Source organism: Sturnira hondurensis, unplaced genomic scaffold, assembly GCF_014824575.4.
Source record: "Sturnira hondurensis isolate 20B ecotype Veracruz unplaced genomic scaffold, ASM1482457v3 Scaffold0014854, whole genome shotgun sequence".
Lineage (NCBI taxonomy): Eukaryota > Metazoa > Chordata > Mammalia > Chiroptera > Phyllostomidae > Sturnira > Sturnira hondurensis.
This window is the reverse complement of record NW_028087485.1, coordinates 9,483,420-9,498,894: the sequence shown is the minus strand read 5'-3', so window position 1 is coordinate 9,498,894 and position 15,475 is coordinate 9,483,420. Positions and strand designations below refer to the sequence as shown.

The 15,475-nt window shown below is 54.7% G+C and overlaps 1 protein-coding gene across 2 annotated transcripts in view; it reads right to left on the bottom strand.

Annotated features, from left to right (window-relative positions):
• Window positions 1–14,692, bottom strand: part of SH3PXD2A (SH3 and PX domains 2A) — a 225,695-nt gene extending 211,003 nt beyond the window's left edge. The window contains exon 1 of one of the 2 annotated variants that reach the window (XM_037064009.1): window positions 14,277–14,692. In XM_037064009.1, coding sequence (XP_036919904.1) covers window positions 14,277–14,348 — 72 coding nt within the window. In that variant the 5' untranslated portion in view covers window positions 14,349–14,692. The remainder of the gene's footprint in view (window positions 1–14,276) is intronic. The other variant, XM_037064010.1, reaches the window with a different exon arrangement.
• Between the last annotated feature and the right edge of the window lie 783 nt (window positions 14,693–15,475).

The following is a 15,475-nucleotide window of genomic DNA, read 5'->3' as shown; positions in this document are numbered from 1 at the left end:
GGCTCACACATCAGCAGAGGTAACTGTTGACCCCCAGGGGGTCTGCCCACCAGCTGAAGGCTGTCCTGGCTGGCCGGCAGGCAGACACGGTCTTCTTTCCACTGATTACATCAGCAGAACCTGAGCCAAGGGGAACAGAAATCCAGCTCTCCTTTTCTGTGCCTCCATCCTGCCTTATAACCAATTGTACCACCACCCAGCCCCTTAAGAGAGGGAGTTCTGACCATAGGCTAGAAACAAAGCCAAGCAAATTAGCTCAGCCACACAGACCCCGAAGTCAGGTTAGGGGAAGAGTAATCCTGTCATCTCTCAGCTAATGCACCCGAGGAAGATCCTTTGGGGATGTTCTGCCTTATCTGCTGGGGGCAGCACACGCTATTCCATTCATTGAGCTCTCTCGCTCTGCCTGGCTTTACTGGATAACCCACTTAATCCTCAGCGCCAGCCTGGGATATGCTCTTCTCACCCACGCTGTAGAGATGAGAAAACCGAGGTCTGGAAAGCTGCAGCACCTCCCCCAAGGTCCCAAAGCTCCTGAGCGGCAAAGCTGGGATTCAATGGCTCCACTCCAGCTCCACGATGGCACTGGTCTTCATCCTCAAGACCCATGTGGTACAGATACCATGATCTGATTTTACCCAGAAGGAAACTGAGGCTCGGAGTTACGCTGGCTCCCCAGGTCACCAGCTTAGTGGCGGAGCCAGGACGTCGAACTTTGGAGCCTGAGTTGGTGACTACCACAGGGACGTGCAGAGCGGCCCTTCTGACAGTGCCAATGGGTGGTCAACAAGCCAGCGCTGCCTGGAAGTGGGCATGCCAGCTGGCCAGCAAGGCAGGCACCATAGGGCAAAGCCGAAGGACCCAATACCCCATGCCATTAAACCCCAACGGGGCAGGACCAAGCAAGTGCCAAGGGCTGTTGACAGACGGGCAGCAGACAGGGACTGTGTAGCCCACAGCTGCTGGGTTATTTTGGGGGGCAGGAAGAGGGGAGGACTGGGTAGGACCCACCTCATTCCAACATAAACTGAAGGAGGCAGGGTGGGGAGGGTGCCCCCTCCCAGCTGAAGCAGCAGCCCCAGGCACCTGCTGGGCTTTGCCGAGAGCTGAACCGTCTAGGTGTCAGAAACATCTCGCCAGACAGGCTAATCTGGCCTCTACCAACAAACACACTGTTTCCCACCCGCCCCCCTCCCCAGCCCCCTGCGCTGGACTTGTGAATGGCCTAGGAAGACAACCAACACAGCAAACCCACCCCCTGCGGTGTCAGGTTCCAGGAGCAAATGGCTTTTCCTGCCTCGGGAACAAAGGAGGGCTGCTCCTGTCTGCCACCCCGGCTCTGGTTCCCGGACTCTGACATTTGTTAACTCCACACTGGTGGTGGACACCTCATGGCCAGGATCCCCGCACATAAGGTGTCCAGACAGCCTGGGCCATGGCAAGGCTGGCCGGCAGGATTCCCTGGAGGGCCGGGAAGCAGGAAGCTTCCTGAAGGACTCTGGAGACCCCCTGCCTAGCTCTGACCCCCCTCCCCCTAGCTTACGACTTTTGATAAATTTACTTCTCTGTGGCCCTGTTGTCTCCCCGTCAAGACCACAACACGGCTTTCCTCATTAGGTTATGTTGAGGGTTAAACAAATAAGGTGCTTAGAAGGGTGGCTGGCACACGATTAATGCTGCTATTATTACTATTACCATCATTTAGCCTGGAAGGCTCCTTCTCAACTGTGAACACTAAAAGACAGTTCTCCTGGATGTTACAGGGTTTAGTTTCCCAGGCAGGCCCATCGTGCAGGAAACTAGAGATAGCTAGTCCTCGGTGCTAGGATTCCATCTGCTCAATGGAAGAGAACGGTTTTGGTGGATTGGCCTGAGAGTCTAAACACCATTTACAATACTCTATCCATAGGAATACATACATATTTTAAATTTCAAAAAGCCAGTTTTCTGCAGCTTTAAGTCAAAAGCTAAACTTGGTCCTTTTAAACAAAAATAAGAGTGGGATGGGAGGTAGGGCTCTCAGTAGAATAAAGCCTTCTTCATCCATGGATATGTTTCACAGGTCAAGGGCCGAGGCAACCCAGCCCTCCTGCCAGCATGGGGGAGGCGCGTTCAAGATGGAGAGATGCGGTGGGTGCTGCCTGTGCAGGAGGGACTGCTTGCAGCATGGCTCCCCGCACACGGCAGGTACAGAACTAATGTTCGCCTAGTGACATTCTCTAATACGTGTCCTGTGTTTGGGTCCTGGAGTTCTTATCCATGACGCTGCTGACAGAGGCCGCACTTCCCCAGAGAGCACCTCGGGGAGTCAGGATGAAACCCCCAGCAGAGTTCCCAGAATCGCCTCCCCAGCAATGTTTTGGCCAGACTCCACCTTCGGCAAGTCAGGAGGAGGCCTGACCGCTGAGTCTAGCACCTTTCTCTGTCCTGGGAGAGATTCAACGCCCAACTTGACTTCCTCCCTCCCGTTCTGACCCCGAGGCCCACGGCTCTCTCACTGCTCACTCCACTCGGCCGTACCAGCCTCCTTGCTTCTCCCTAAAAGGCCAGGCGTAGCCCTACCTCAGGGCCGTGGCACTTGCTGTTCCTCTCCCGCAATCGCATTTGCTCCCAAAGTCCACGTGCCTCACTCCCTCGGATCTCCCTCCAAAGTCACTGTACAGGGGGCTGTTCCGGGCCACACTCTAGAAAGTGGCACAGTGGCTCCCGCCACTCCCATCACACCCTGCCCCTCTCACCCTGCTTCGTTTTCTCCGCAGCACCCACCCCGTCCGACACACTGTACATGCTACCCATCTCGTTTGTTTGTTTGTTGTTTCCCTGCCCCTACAGAATATCAGCTCCACAGGGCAGAGGTTTTTATCTGTCCTGCTGTGCTCCCAGTGCTTGGCACATAGTAAGCATCCAGATGTTGACTGATTGACTGACTGACTGAATGATTGAATGAATGAATGAATGAATGAATGAATAAGTATCAGATCCAGGTCCATCCCTCAAGAGGCTATTCCATCAACCAGGCACTCTAAACACAGGCTTGCTGACCAATCCAATGCCACTCTTGATAAGTGTTACATGAGAGGTAAAAATACTGAATATACAAATTTATAACAGGAAATATTATAAGATGATAAATCTTGAAGTTCCAGGAGCTGGCAGCAAAACCATGAAGGATGGCCTGGCTAATGATGGAAACAGTTGCTGTCATTTATTGAACAGCTGTCATGTGCCAAGCCCAATACGTAGAGTAACGATTATATGGGCTAGGTAGTATTATAATTATTCCCACTTTACAGATTAGAAAAGTGAGGCCCATGAAGGTAAAGAAATTTGACCAAGTGAAACAAGTCAGTAAGAGGCTTCAGAGCCACAGCCCATCTACCAGAGGCCGTCAGCGCCCCCCTCCCCTCCCACTCTTGCCCTCAACTTCCAACTTTTGGCCCTGAGGCCCCCTCTGGGACTCAATCCAGCTGCCAGAGCCTAGTTCAACCTGAGCAAGCAACAGGCTGAAAATGCCTCTTAATCAAACTCCCACCACCCCTCTTCCCAAACACAATGCTGTGCTAGCTCCTAGCCTCAAGGACGAGATGTAGAGCCCCCAGCAGCGGAAGCTTCTGAAGGGCCAGGCCTTCAGAAGTGGCTCTGGACAAGAGTTCAAGGGGAAACAAAATTTAAATCCCAAAATAGAGGCCAGACCTTGCAGGGGCCCCTTCTGGGTAAGAGAGGTTTGTTATCTTATCACTGCCACCAGCTCCAAGCACATCACATGCTAATGGAGGGGCCTGGAGGGAATTCCAGTTGGGGTAGGCAGATGAGTAGGGATTTAATCCAGGCTCTTGAATTTTTATCTGGAAACCCATAGGATGCACTCCCTAGCCCCCCAACCTCTCAGGAAGCTCCTGGGGATAAAGCCATCTCTACAGGGGAAAGCCCGCTCCAAACGCTCCTTCTGGGTTCACTGTGCTCTCAATGTTCCACATTGCAGAAGAGCCACAAACCAGGGCCCAGGCTCCCATGGGTGCCCTCGGCAGAGGGAGACTTACAGCCACACAGACCCAAGCAGAGAGGGTAGACAAGGTGCAGCTAGCCTGACTTGTGTGGATGCTTCCAGCTGGAGGCGGGGAAGAAGGAGAACGCCCAACCCCGGCACGTGGCGAGGCGGGTGGGGCAGCAACCCATCAACTCTCCAGGGAGCACAGTGAAACCAACACAGGCTTTGCTCTGCGGAGATCTGGGTTCAAACCCTGGCTTCTCGCCATGTACTGCCACGTGACAGAGAGCAAGATGCTGCACCCCCCTGAGCCTCAGTTTCCTGGCCTGCAAAACAGGGACAATGGGCAGGGTTGCTGTGGCGCTTAGAGGAGACAGCGCACGAGACGCCCTAGCCCGGCACCTGCTCGGGCTGCACTCTCACATTCTCTGACTCACCCCCCTGCCCAGGGGGCTGCCACATCCTGCGAATACCGGGAGAATGAGGCTGCCTTTCTTCAGTTGCCCATGAGTGATGACTAAAGTCAATAATTAATCCCGGCTTGGAACCGAAGTTCAGGCGTTGTTCTACTACAGACCTTAACTCTGCGAGAGAGGGAGCAGGTTGGCAGCCCACTGGGGCTTGGAGCTCCAGGAAACCCGGGGCAGCCACCTCCAGCACCTCCGCCCTCACTGACAAGTGAGGGTGTCCCTTCCGGGCGCCAGGCACGGTGCTGAGAGCTCAGTGAATCCACTCCAGGCCAGGAGGCCAGAATTCAGGAAGGAGTTTCTCTCTCTCAGAGCCCCACTGCCAGCACTATGCCAGGCCAGCCAGGCCTCCCTCTCTGTTGTTACAAAGAAATTCTCCCACACAGTCAAGTCCCTTAAAATAGCCCTTTGGGTCTGGGCCATCAGGAAACGGAATAAAGCTGGGTCGGGATGGGGCCTACCATGAAAGAATTTACAAAGCAGCCACTTCAAACAACTGGGACAATCCCTTCATGCTCAGAACCCTTAGGTGGGCGAAAGCAGCGAGGCAGGCTTTCTCAACAAAGAACATTGTTCCTCAGGAGGGGCCCGGCAGAAGCCCCCACTACCCCAGAGCAGACCTGGAGAGGGACCAAGTGAAGAAGGCACAGAGACGGTGTGGAACAGGCACGGGTGGAGGGCGTAAGGGCCAGACACCCCTGACTTTGTACTTGACTGACAATGCACCCTGCACTTTCTGAACCTCGGTCTCCANATCCCTTCATGCTCAGAACCCTTAGGTGGGCGAAAGCAGCGAGGCAGGCTTTCTCAACAAAGAACATTGTTCCTCAGGAGGGGGCCAGCAGAAGCCCCCACTACCCCAGAGCAGACCTGGAGAGGGACCAAGTGAAGAAGGCACAGAGACGGTGTGGAACAGGCACGGGTGGAGGGCGTAAGGGCCAGACACCCCTGACTTTGTACTTGACTGACAATGCACCCTGCACTTTCTGAACCTCGGTCTCCATGAGTAAAATGGGGTTAGAAATGCATGCCTTCAGGGCTGTGTTGAGAGTAGACATTGTAAGTAAGATGCCTGGCTGTCCCGGCACAAAACAGAAATTCAGTATGTGGTAGCTATGATGGTGCTCACGTAAGACAGGTCAAAGTCTCATTACCTGCGTGAGAACATTCCTGGAAAAAAGGACAACAGCAAGTACCCTCTACCAGGGGCCACACAGGGATGGGTGAATATAGAGAACGCCCCACACCTACACAATCCCTTAACCCACCTGGTACACCCCATCTAGAACACTACCAGTGTTGGGTGGCACCCCACCTTCCTCCTTGGAGCTGCGGTCAGACCTGAGGAGTGATCGGTTTCTGCCACTTCTGAAGTTCTCGATTCAGGGACCCCAGGGGCAGGTTGGAGGACTCCACACGTCTCACTGCATAATTTATGCTGCATTGACACACAGAGGAAGGGGTTCTGCCCAGCCCACCCTGCACCTCCACCCAGGCTTGGGGAAGGTGGCTTCCTCACCAGCCAAAGGGAAATGACAGCAAAGGGCCCCAGAAAGCCACCGCGAGGAGAGGCAGAAAGTGCAGCTGTTTCCCCTTTGCTAACTCAGCTGCCTGGATGTCACTTCCTCCCCTCAGGTAACAGCAGAGAGAGAAGGGACTGGAAATAGCAGTCTCTTCCCATTTACAAAAAATGAGGTTTGGGAAGAAGCAAAGTGCGGTTCCTGGGGAGGCTTTCTAGAAGCCATCTTCACTGAGGGCATGTGGTAATCCTGAGCCAGCCCTGGCTGCCGGCTTCAGGGCAGGGGCTGCGGACCTGGAACAGCCCCCATTTGTAAAGCATCCCCTTCCCCAAACGATTAAGAATCCAGATTGGGGGACCTAGGAACCCTTCACACAGCTATTTTCTCTGGGCTCAGCACTTCCCAAAGCTTCCTTAACACCCACCCTCCCCTCTGCAAGGCAGGACAGAAAGGAAGCAATCAGCCCGTTTTCTAGATGGGTAAATGGAGATCTAGGTGGGGAAGGCAACATGTGGAAGCTTTCCATCTGTCAGGCCTCAGGTGGAATTTCCTTGGGGTTCAGTCTCCCCAGGTGTGTCATGTGATTAAGGGGCTGTGAGGTCTCTGAGCGGACAAGGCAGGCCCCTCTCTGCATGCAGCTTATGGGCTATGCGGTGTCTGGCGATTCATTTCAGCTCTGTGGGCCTCCGTGTCCTGGCCTGTACGATGTGGATGCCGGCAGTAAATACACACGTTTGGGGACAGTTTGGGGCGTTTCCATAAAACTTGTACATGGAGAAAACATTTGGAAAGGTTAGCTGTGACTTTTATCATTAGGTATTCCCTAAAGAATCAGGCTTACTGGAATATCTGGGAGTGTGGTGGGGGTCAAATCCATGAAGAGGTAGTTGAAGCCTTGTATTTAAAAGCAAAGCAAGTTCAGAGAGAATGGAAGAAGGCAACATTAGCAAGACTGGTTCAGGTAACACCCTTCAAAGACATCCTGGGCCCTCAGGAAGCTGCTCAGTATCAGCCCCCAGACCCTACAAGGACTGGGGTTTCCTCACTCTTGCCCTTGGGGTGCTGCAGAAACTGCAGTGTCTGGGAATGTGGATGGAAAGTGCTCTGCTGTGACATTTTGCGGCTGCTTCGCGGGCCAGCCAGGGCCCTCCCTCTGCTGCTGAGGCCCTTACTGCTCCCCTCCTCCTCCTCCTCCTCCTCCTCTACCCTCTCTCTGCAAGACCTCAGGGTGCAATCAACTTTTATGAGGCAGTCTGACCCCTCAGAGTAAGAACTATAAACAGAGAGGACTTGGGTCCCCGCCTGCCATCTAGAGTCCCCCACACACACACACAGAACTAGAAAAAACTCTGTTTCTGCCACGGCTGCAGGAACCGCCCTACGGCCAGCTCTGGAACCCACCAGACGCCCCCCCATTGTGGCCATTGCCTCCCTTTCCCCCACAATCCTTGGGAGAAAAGGAAGGTTCAGAGGTGTCTACACAATAAACTGAATTCCCTCAGATTGTATTTGAGGCTTTAAGAAGCTGGCTGACCTTTCCCTTCAGCCCTCTCCCCCACGTGGGCTCCGCCCATATTTTCCCTACTTCTTCCACCTCCAGCTCCTTTGCTTTGCCCTTGCTTGGAACGCCCTTCCCTCTTCTTTCCCTTCTAAACCCTGCTCTTGGCCATCCACATCCTAATTATTCCTCAAGGCCCATCATGAAGCCTGCCTCCTCTAGCCAACTCCCTCAAGCTCCAGTTCACAGGGAGCTCTCCCTCTCCCAAACTTAGTAATTACTACGGCAAATACCTACGTTGTGCTTAATAGGTGCCAGGGGCCGTTCTAAATCCATGACCTGTATTAATGCATTTCCTCTTCACCACTACCCTATGAGCGAAGCCCTCTTTTCCCCTCATTTTTTGTGTGTTTGTTTTTACAGATGAGGAAACTGAGGCCCAGAGATATAAGGAGCTTGCACTGGGTCCCATGGCAGTAGACAGATGGTGGAGACAGGGTTCCAGCCCTGGGGCACCAGAGCCTGGGTGCTCTCCGATGACATAGCCTTCCAGACGCACTTGGCATCCGAGGTGGTGCTGCCTGGATGCCGAGGTTGTGTCCACACCCCCTCTGACCGGCCGGCTCTAACAGGGAAGAAGGGACAAGTCTGCAGATGCAGATGTGGAGACCAGAGGGAGGACCCCGGCTTTGCCACTGAATTACTGAGTGAGGGCCAGGTAAACTCTCTGGTCTCAATTTCTGCACGGGTAAAGGGAAGATAAAAACACCTACCTACCTCAAGGGGTTGTTATGAAGTTCCAGAAAGATCCCCTCTAAAAGGTGTATTCTGCACGGCCTGGCACGGACCAGGTGCGCATATGGGAGCTCTCGCCCTCCTCTCCTCCTGTGCATCGTAAACTCCCTAGACTCTTGCTCAGCACCTTGGCAGAGGTGGTAACTTGCCTCCTGTGGGTTCCTCGGGAGCACGGGAAGGGCCTTCTGGCGGCTCACGCTCCCTGGCCCCTGTCCTCTGTCCAGGCCCCTGACCTCTCCATTCACCTGCCTTCCTGTGGCTGACTCCACCGCAGGTAGCAGCTGTGAGAAGTCACACGCAGCTCTGGGAATCCACTCGTGAAACGCCAGTCACCCCACTGGATGCTTCCATTATGTTTGGCAACTGCCGTGGCAGAGTCAACCTCTGGCCCTGGCTCAGAACCTGTTTCCAAAGGCAGAATCTCCACCTCATTTCCCACACACACCCCTTGCCCTTCCTGTTCCCTGGATCCCTGTCCCAATCCATTATCCCTTTCCTGGATTCTCAGAACTCAGGAGGAGTAAGTGTAACTACCATATGTGTAATACTATTAGTTGTTTTACTTTGTTTAATCAAGAGGCTTAAGAGAACAGAGTTGCCTATTAGACATTTTCTGGCCAAAATATAGTCTGGCCAGTGACTCAGGCTGAGGAAATTAGAAGGCAATTTCCAGGGGGTGGCTGTGCAAACCCCAAGTCAGAAGTCCTAACGACACTCCTCTAATTCAGAGCCTCCACTGGCCATTAACTCAGGCCAGGCCCGGAATATCTCTTTGGAAAATGCAGCAGCTGGCACTTATATTTCTGGAGCTGGAACCAGTCTCCTATGACCTCAAATAGGTTTATTTTTCCCTTCCCCTCCCCTCCCCCTGGCCTGCCACCACACATGGTGATCCCAATCCTGATTCACCCCCCACCCCAAACCCTCACTCAGCTCTAAAAGGGCAGTGATAAATGGCTAATGGTGCTCCCCGTTCTAACGGCCTTGACGGATGTGGTTGCTTGTTCCGTAAGTAGGGAGCCTTGTCAGACCTGTGAATCACCCCTAGACCATTTCCTTCCTTGGAGAAGGAGAAGAAACTGTTCTCGTGTGCATGGCAGAGAGAGAGAAAGCAGGCTAGCGTGCTAACCCCTGTTCGGCACTGACCTTGGGCCCAGGACCCTATTTGGCCTGGCTCTTTCCTGGAGCACCCCTCTCCTCCTCTGCCCCCACACATGCTCATCCCTGCTCCTTCCCGACTTACCAGGAAGCCATCCCTACATCAGCTCCAGGAAGCCATCCAGGTCTGAACAGCTGCTCCTCGCTCATGTTGTTGCTCTTGTACGTTGGGTGTTTTCCACGGGGCATGAAGCCCAACTTCCCATCCGACTGTGAACAGCTGGGCCTTCTTTTTTTGCCTCAGTCTTTCCTTTTCTCTCGGCTTCACCTATCGGGTCCTGACTGCACTCGGGTGCTTTGGTGATCAGGTTCGCCAGATGCAAACTAGTGTGTGCGGACTGCTCACGATGGGGACCAGGGACTAAGTGGAAGCTTTACCCCAAATTGTCTCAGGTCAGTTTCCCCAGAGCTCTGTGAAGCTACAGGTGAGGAAGCTGAGGCCCAGTGTGGCTGGCCCCAGGCTGTGCAGCGAGGAAGAGCCGGAGGTGGGATTCAAACCCTAGTCTGCCCCACACCACTCATCCCCTCAGGGAACCAGCCCTGAGAAGACCCTTCCCACACCACCACTGCACATCCTTCCTCCCGTGGGGCCGGATCCACACTCTGAGAGCCCAGAGAAAAACTGACAGGCTAGGAAATGAGCAGGTCTGGGGCCAGCTCCTAAACATGCAGCTCCCAGGACCGAGAAAGATTGGTGATGATGTTCTCACGCAGGAGAATGCATTATTTCCACAGGGCCAGGGATCATCCTGGACTTGTTCCACTCCTCCTGCCTCACAGTGACCTCCCTCCATGGCACAGGGTGAACGTCCCACACAGAGAGGCAGTCTCCAAACACCACCCAGCATTGCTCTCTCACTGCCATGCAGGTCTCAGGCAGGTCTCCCCACCAGCTGAGAGAAGGGCCCCATTTCAAGTTCATTTCCTCCCTTGCAGGTAAACTGGCCTGAGTTTACCAGATCTGCCTTAACCAGTTAGGAAACCCTGAGCAATCTCTAACTTCTCCAAGACTCAGTTAACCCATCTGTACAAAGACACCAAAGAACCAACACCACATTACAGTACATTCAGTGAAAGGTAGGATCCCAAGAAATCAGGCACATTAAGTGTTTGGCTCCGATGGTAAATGCCAACACTGGCTGTTATTTGCATTCCCTAAAGAGTCCTGTAGAGGATCAGAACATTCATGACTGGTATTTGTCTGAATTAAACAATCGGGAAAGGAAACGAGAGTGAAAGCACAACGCCTCCCAAAGCCAAACAAATAATTTCTTGTTTGCTTTAGATGAACAAGCTTCTTCCCACCAGCTCGTGACTTGACGTACACCTGCACAGACATGTGTGCCCAAAGAATTCTGTGGGCCTGGCCCCGCAGCCTCGTGGAAAACTTGCAAATGAAGACACGTGCGGTTTGCACTCAAGCATCATCAGGATCATTTGAAACACACGCGGTCTGGGGCCAAAGCCAGTTTACCTAAGGTCTCCCCAGGGGCAGCTCACATAAGCTGAGAAAGGAGCACGACTGCATGCCAGGGAGCCTGGCTGAGGCAGGGGCTGCCCACCCTTCCCTAACCTCTTCCCCGGCAGGGGCTTGGCAGAGAGGAGGAAAGCCAGGGGCTGACAGCACCATCTGAAAGATGGAGGCCACATGCCTGCCTTTCATAAACAGACCAAAAGCATAGACCCCCCGTGTCCGGGCAGCTCCCCCTCACCGTGGGGAGGGCACGCCCTTTGCTGGATGTCCTGAGAGAACCTCTGTGTTGTGTTCCCAGCGTTCTGGAGCCAGCAGAGCCCTTCCCGCTTGGACCCCAGGCCTCTCATCAGCTCCCTCCGGCTAATGTGCACATCCCATAAAACCTCTCTGTTCTGCAATTTGCCAAAACACAAACTCAGAATTCACCATCGGTGGAGGAGAGGTGGGAAGAAGGCATGCTTCTCCAGTGCAGAGGCTGCCAGACCATATGCGACTTGGGCACAGGGTGTCCTGCCAGCCACCCACACCGGAGTGCCCTACCCAGAACGCCTTACCCAGGACACGTAACCTTCTGCAGTGTGGTGCCCACCGTGCATGAACCGAGAAAGAAGGAAACCCTGCGCTTCAGAGGCACAGCCTCCCCAACCTGCTTCTCCTGCTGCTGTGGGCCCCACCTATACTTTTTATTATTACTGGGTACCTTCTCCTTAAACACTGTGCATTTATGCCCCAGTTGTGGTAGGGACCTCTTGCTACCACCAGATATTGCCTTCCTGGTGAACCCCATCTAGACTTAGGATATGTCAATGAACAAAATCCACACGATAGGCAAAAGGCCAGTTAGACCCAAGGGCTGTGACTAGCTGTGCTGTAAATGACTTGACCCCATCTGGTCCTCAGTGTCCTCATCTGGAAAATGATGCCATTGAGCGCGATGAGTCTGCGGGTCCCTGCCAGCTCCACAACTTCACAACATGAGACACTTTCTCCTTTAACTGCTTTCCACAGTGTTAGTTCACGGCTCTACATGACCCCATCTATTCAGTGACATCATTCTCTGCCCCAAACATAATGTCGATTTCTATGCGAGAAACCGAGATGTCCTGGGAAACATCTCTGAAATGCTCGTTTCAGGGGAACTGGACAAGACTTCTTTTGTATTTTTCACATAAAACAAGTTATTATCAATCTTAAAACCCCAAATCTCTCTTCCCTTTTGCCAGACCATTAATAGCTGCTTTTCAAAAGTGCTGCCTTCGTCGGAATCTCACCAAAAATAAGCTACCATTTAATGACTGCTTGTTACGTGCCAGGAACTGGGCGACGCGCTTTACGTGGATGACCTCACTTCATTCCCCCAACCACGCTATGCAGTGGGCACTGTTATTACCCTCGCCCCAAAAAGGAGGAAACTGGGGCCCCGGGGAGTTAAGTCACCCGCCTGAAGTCACCCAAAGCCCCAGGGCTCGACCACTTCTCAGCTCCCTGCAGTGGGTCCCTGGTCGCTTGAGCGACACACCTGGCCTGCTGCCAGTATGTCCTGTAGCTGTCATCTTGCACCGCACTGGTCAGACTGGTAAGACCTGATGTTTTCCTTAAAATCCAGAGCCGGACAAGAACGTGCCTGGGTCTCAGGGCAGAGAGTGCCATCTGTTGAAAGCAGCACCAACCTTAACTGGGGACTAGAAAAGAGAACCCCTAAAACTTAGCCTGCAACATTTCAGGGTGTGGGGGGAGTTAGGAAGGTGACTTGATCGTAAGTGCTGGGATGTGCAATGCAAAGGGACTTCTGTCCCTGGAGCAGGATGACCACCTGGTGACCTAAGTCCTCCAGAAAAGCTTTCTTGAAAAGCAGAGGAAGTTGCTTGTTGAGCCTAATAACAAAAAAGGATGCCCTGGATGGTGTAGCTCAGTGGATTGAGCACAGGCCTGTGAACCAAAGGATCTGGGGTTCGATTCCTAGTCAGGGCACATGTGTGGGTTGCAGGCCAGTTCCCAGCAGGGGACACACGAGAGGCAACCATACATTGATATTGCTCTCCCTCTCCCTCTCTCCTTCCCTTCCCCTCTAAAGATAAATAAATAACATCTTTTTTAAAAAAGAAAAAGGAACAACTCTACACCCTGTCAGGGAATGTCCTCCCTGGGTACCCACCTCTCTGCCTACTCGGGAACCAGCCCCCACAGTTCACCTCTTCTCCACCCTGAGCCCAGCCCCATTTGCTCCTGTAACAAACCTCAAGTTCAGAGCTATTGGTGACAAAGGCAGAGAGAGTCCCTGAGGCTGACATTAGCATAAACCCCAGTTCCCTCCCCACAGGGAAACGAAAGGCATTTCAGAGATCAATGTGCAGTCTAGGCAGCAACCAACAGCCTGTTTTAATTGTTAAAATTAATGCTTTGAGCAGTCTACATGCTCCTTTAAGTGCTTAATTTGCAAATAAGATGCAGTCCTTCTGCTTTGGTCGCCGGCTGCCTGCCTCTTCTGCGTCAAGTACAGGAGCACAGGCTGCTCAGCCGGGAGTCCTCAGGCGTCAAGGACACCCAGTTAACTTCCTAAGGTGCGAAGGATGGGAAGGACAGGACTGGCTGAGATGAAAGGCGGCCAAGCCAAACAGCCTCCGGAGCTCGGCTCAATCAACCTTAGCCCTTTCTCATTAAGTTTGGGGAAGAAAGGGGGAGGGGCAGCCGTTCCTCGGAGACCGCAGCAAACATTTGCCTCCTCGTGTCTGGAGATGGATCATCACTTTGGAGGAAATGAACCCGGTTAAGGGTCACGTCCAGAGTAGGGATAAAAGGAAAAGCCACAATTCTCCTCACACCGACAGACACAATGACTGTAAGAAGGAAATCAAAGCTCAGGGCGGAGGTGGGCGGGGGGCGCGGCGGCTTCCCTCTGCCCGCAGACCCAGGCCTAGGGAGGCAGAGAGCAGCACGAACGCGGAGCGAGCGCGAGGCTTCCTTCCCCAAGGCCGGCCTCGGAAAGCATCCCGGTCTGCGCGAGCGGGAGCGACCCGAGCCCCCAGGGAGGGCCGCGAAGGTGCTCTTTCCTAACAGCGCTTGCCGGCGAAGGGTTGACGAACGCTCCCCCAACACCCATCAACGCTCAGGCGGACAGATGACTTCACCGCTGTAACAGACAAGGGCAGCCAATTGCCAATTTCAAAGCCAAAAAAGAAAACGCGGGGCTGGGGGAGGCAGCGAGTAGAGGAAGGATTGAAAAAACCTCCCTGGAGAGCACAGCCCCGCAAAGGAACTCCACAACGAGGGCTGCCCTGGGGGCACTTAGCCTCGGGACTTAACAGCAGAGAGGGGCGAGTAACGAACCGGGGGTCCCTGGTAAGCCCCCTGCAGAGTCGTTTGGGGCAGTACTCACGTAGTGCTTAGAGGGGTTCCTCCGCTTCTCCACGTCCACCACGGTGGCATCTTGCACGCAGTAGGCCAGCATCTTCCCCCACAAAGCGAGTGGCGCCCCCCGGCGGCGTCACCTTCTCATCCCGTCCGGGCTCCGGTTCCTTCTCCTGCTTTCAAGGTCCCCGGGGCCACCCGCCACTTCTGCCCGGTACGCCGCTGCCCGGGCTCCCGGCGCCTACGGATACCGGACTGGCCGCGGCGGTCCCGGAGGGCACGCGGGCTCCGTGCGCCCCGGGCGGCTCCCTTTGGGCCTGCCGCGCTCCCCTTCCCTCCCGCGCCGCGGCCGCTCTCCGGCTCGCCCGCCCGCTCTCTCCGCCGCCCGGTGGGTCCGGCGGGAACAGGCGGAGCAGAGGAGGGGCGGGGGTGTGTCCCTCCGGAGAGGGGACTGGGCGGGGACCCGGGAGCCTGCTGTCAGCGCGCCGGGGAGGGGCAGGCGGCGCCCCTTCGCGGTGCTTCGGCTCCGGGGGGCTCGGCGCTGGCGGAGACTGTGGGCGCAGGAGGCGGGGGCAGGGCCGGACAGGCAAAGAAGGGAAGGGAGGGGAGGGAAGGGGAGAGAGGGGAAGCGCGCGGGGAGGGGCTCCAGGCCCGGGGGAGGGGCGATGAGGAGGGGGCTGCAGCCCAGGCAGACAGGCCAGGGCGGGCCGGCGAGCCCCCACGGATTCGAGCGCAGTCGGCGGCCTGGCACAGCCCTGGGGTATTTCTCGGGGCCCAGAAACTCTGAGCGGCTTCCAAGAGAGAGGAGGGGCGGGAGGGGTGGAGGGGGGAACTGAAGCCCCCATGCCCGCACCCTGGCTCTTCGTCTTGTTTTTTTTTTTTCACACCTTTACATACCCTCTCACTCCTATGCACCAAATCTATTTAATGAAAAGTAGTTTATTACCCTGCTGTTACAGCCCAGGCCACCCGAGGAAGAGAGGGCAGGGGGAATGGAGAAGGGGCTGGCATTAAATCCTTCAAGCCTGAACCTCTTTTGATAAACCACCTGCCCCCACGCGGGTCGCAAAGGATCAATTTCTCCTCGGAAATGTGATCGATCTGCTGCCTGAGTCGTCCATCGATCGGGGCCTCTGTAACTAACCTGTGACATCACTCACCAGAGAGGTTACAAGACTCTGCATAACACCACTGCCTTAAGCCCGGGGCTCCCCAGGGACCCTCCTC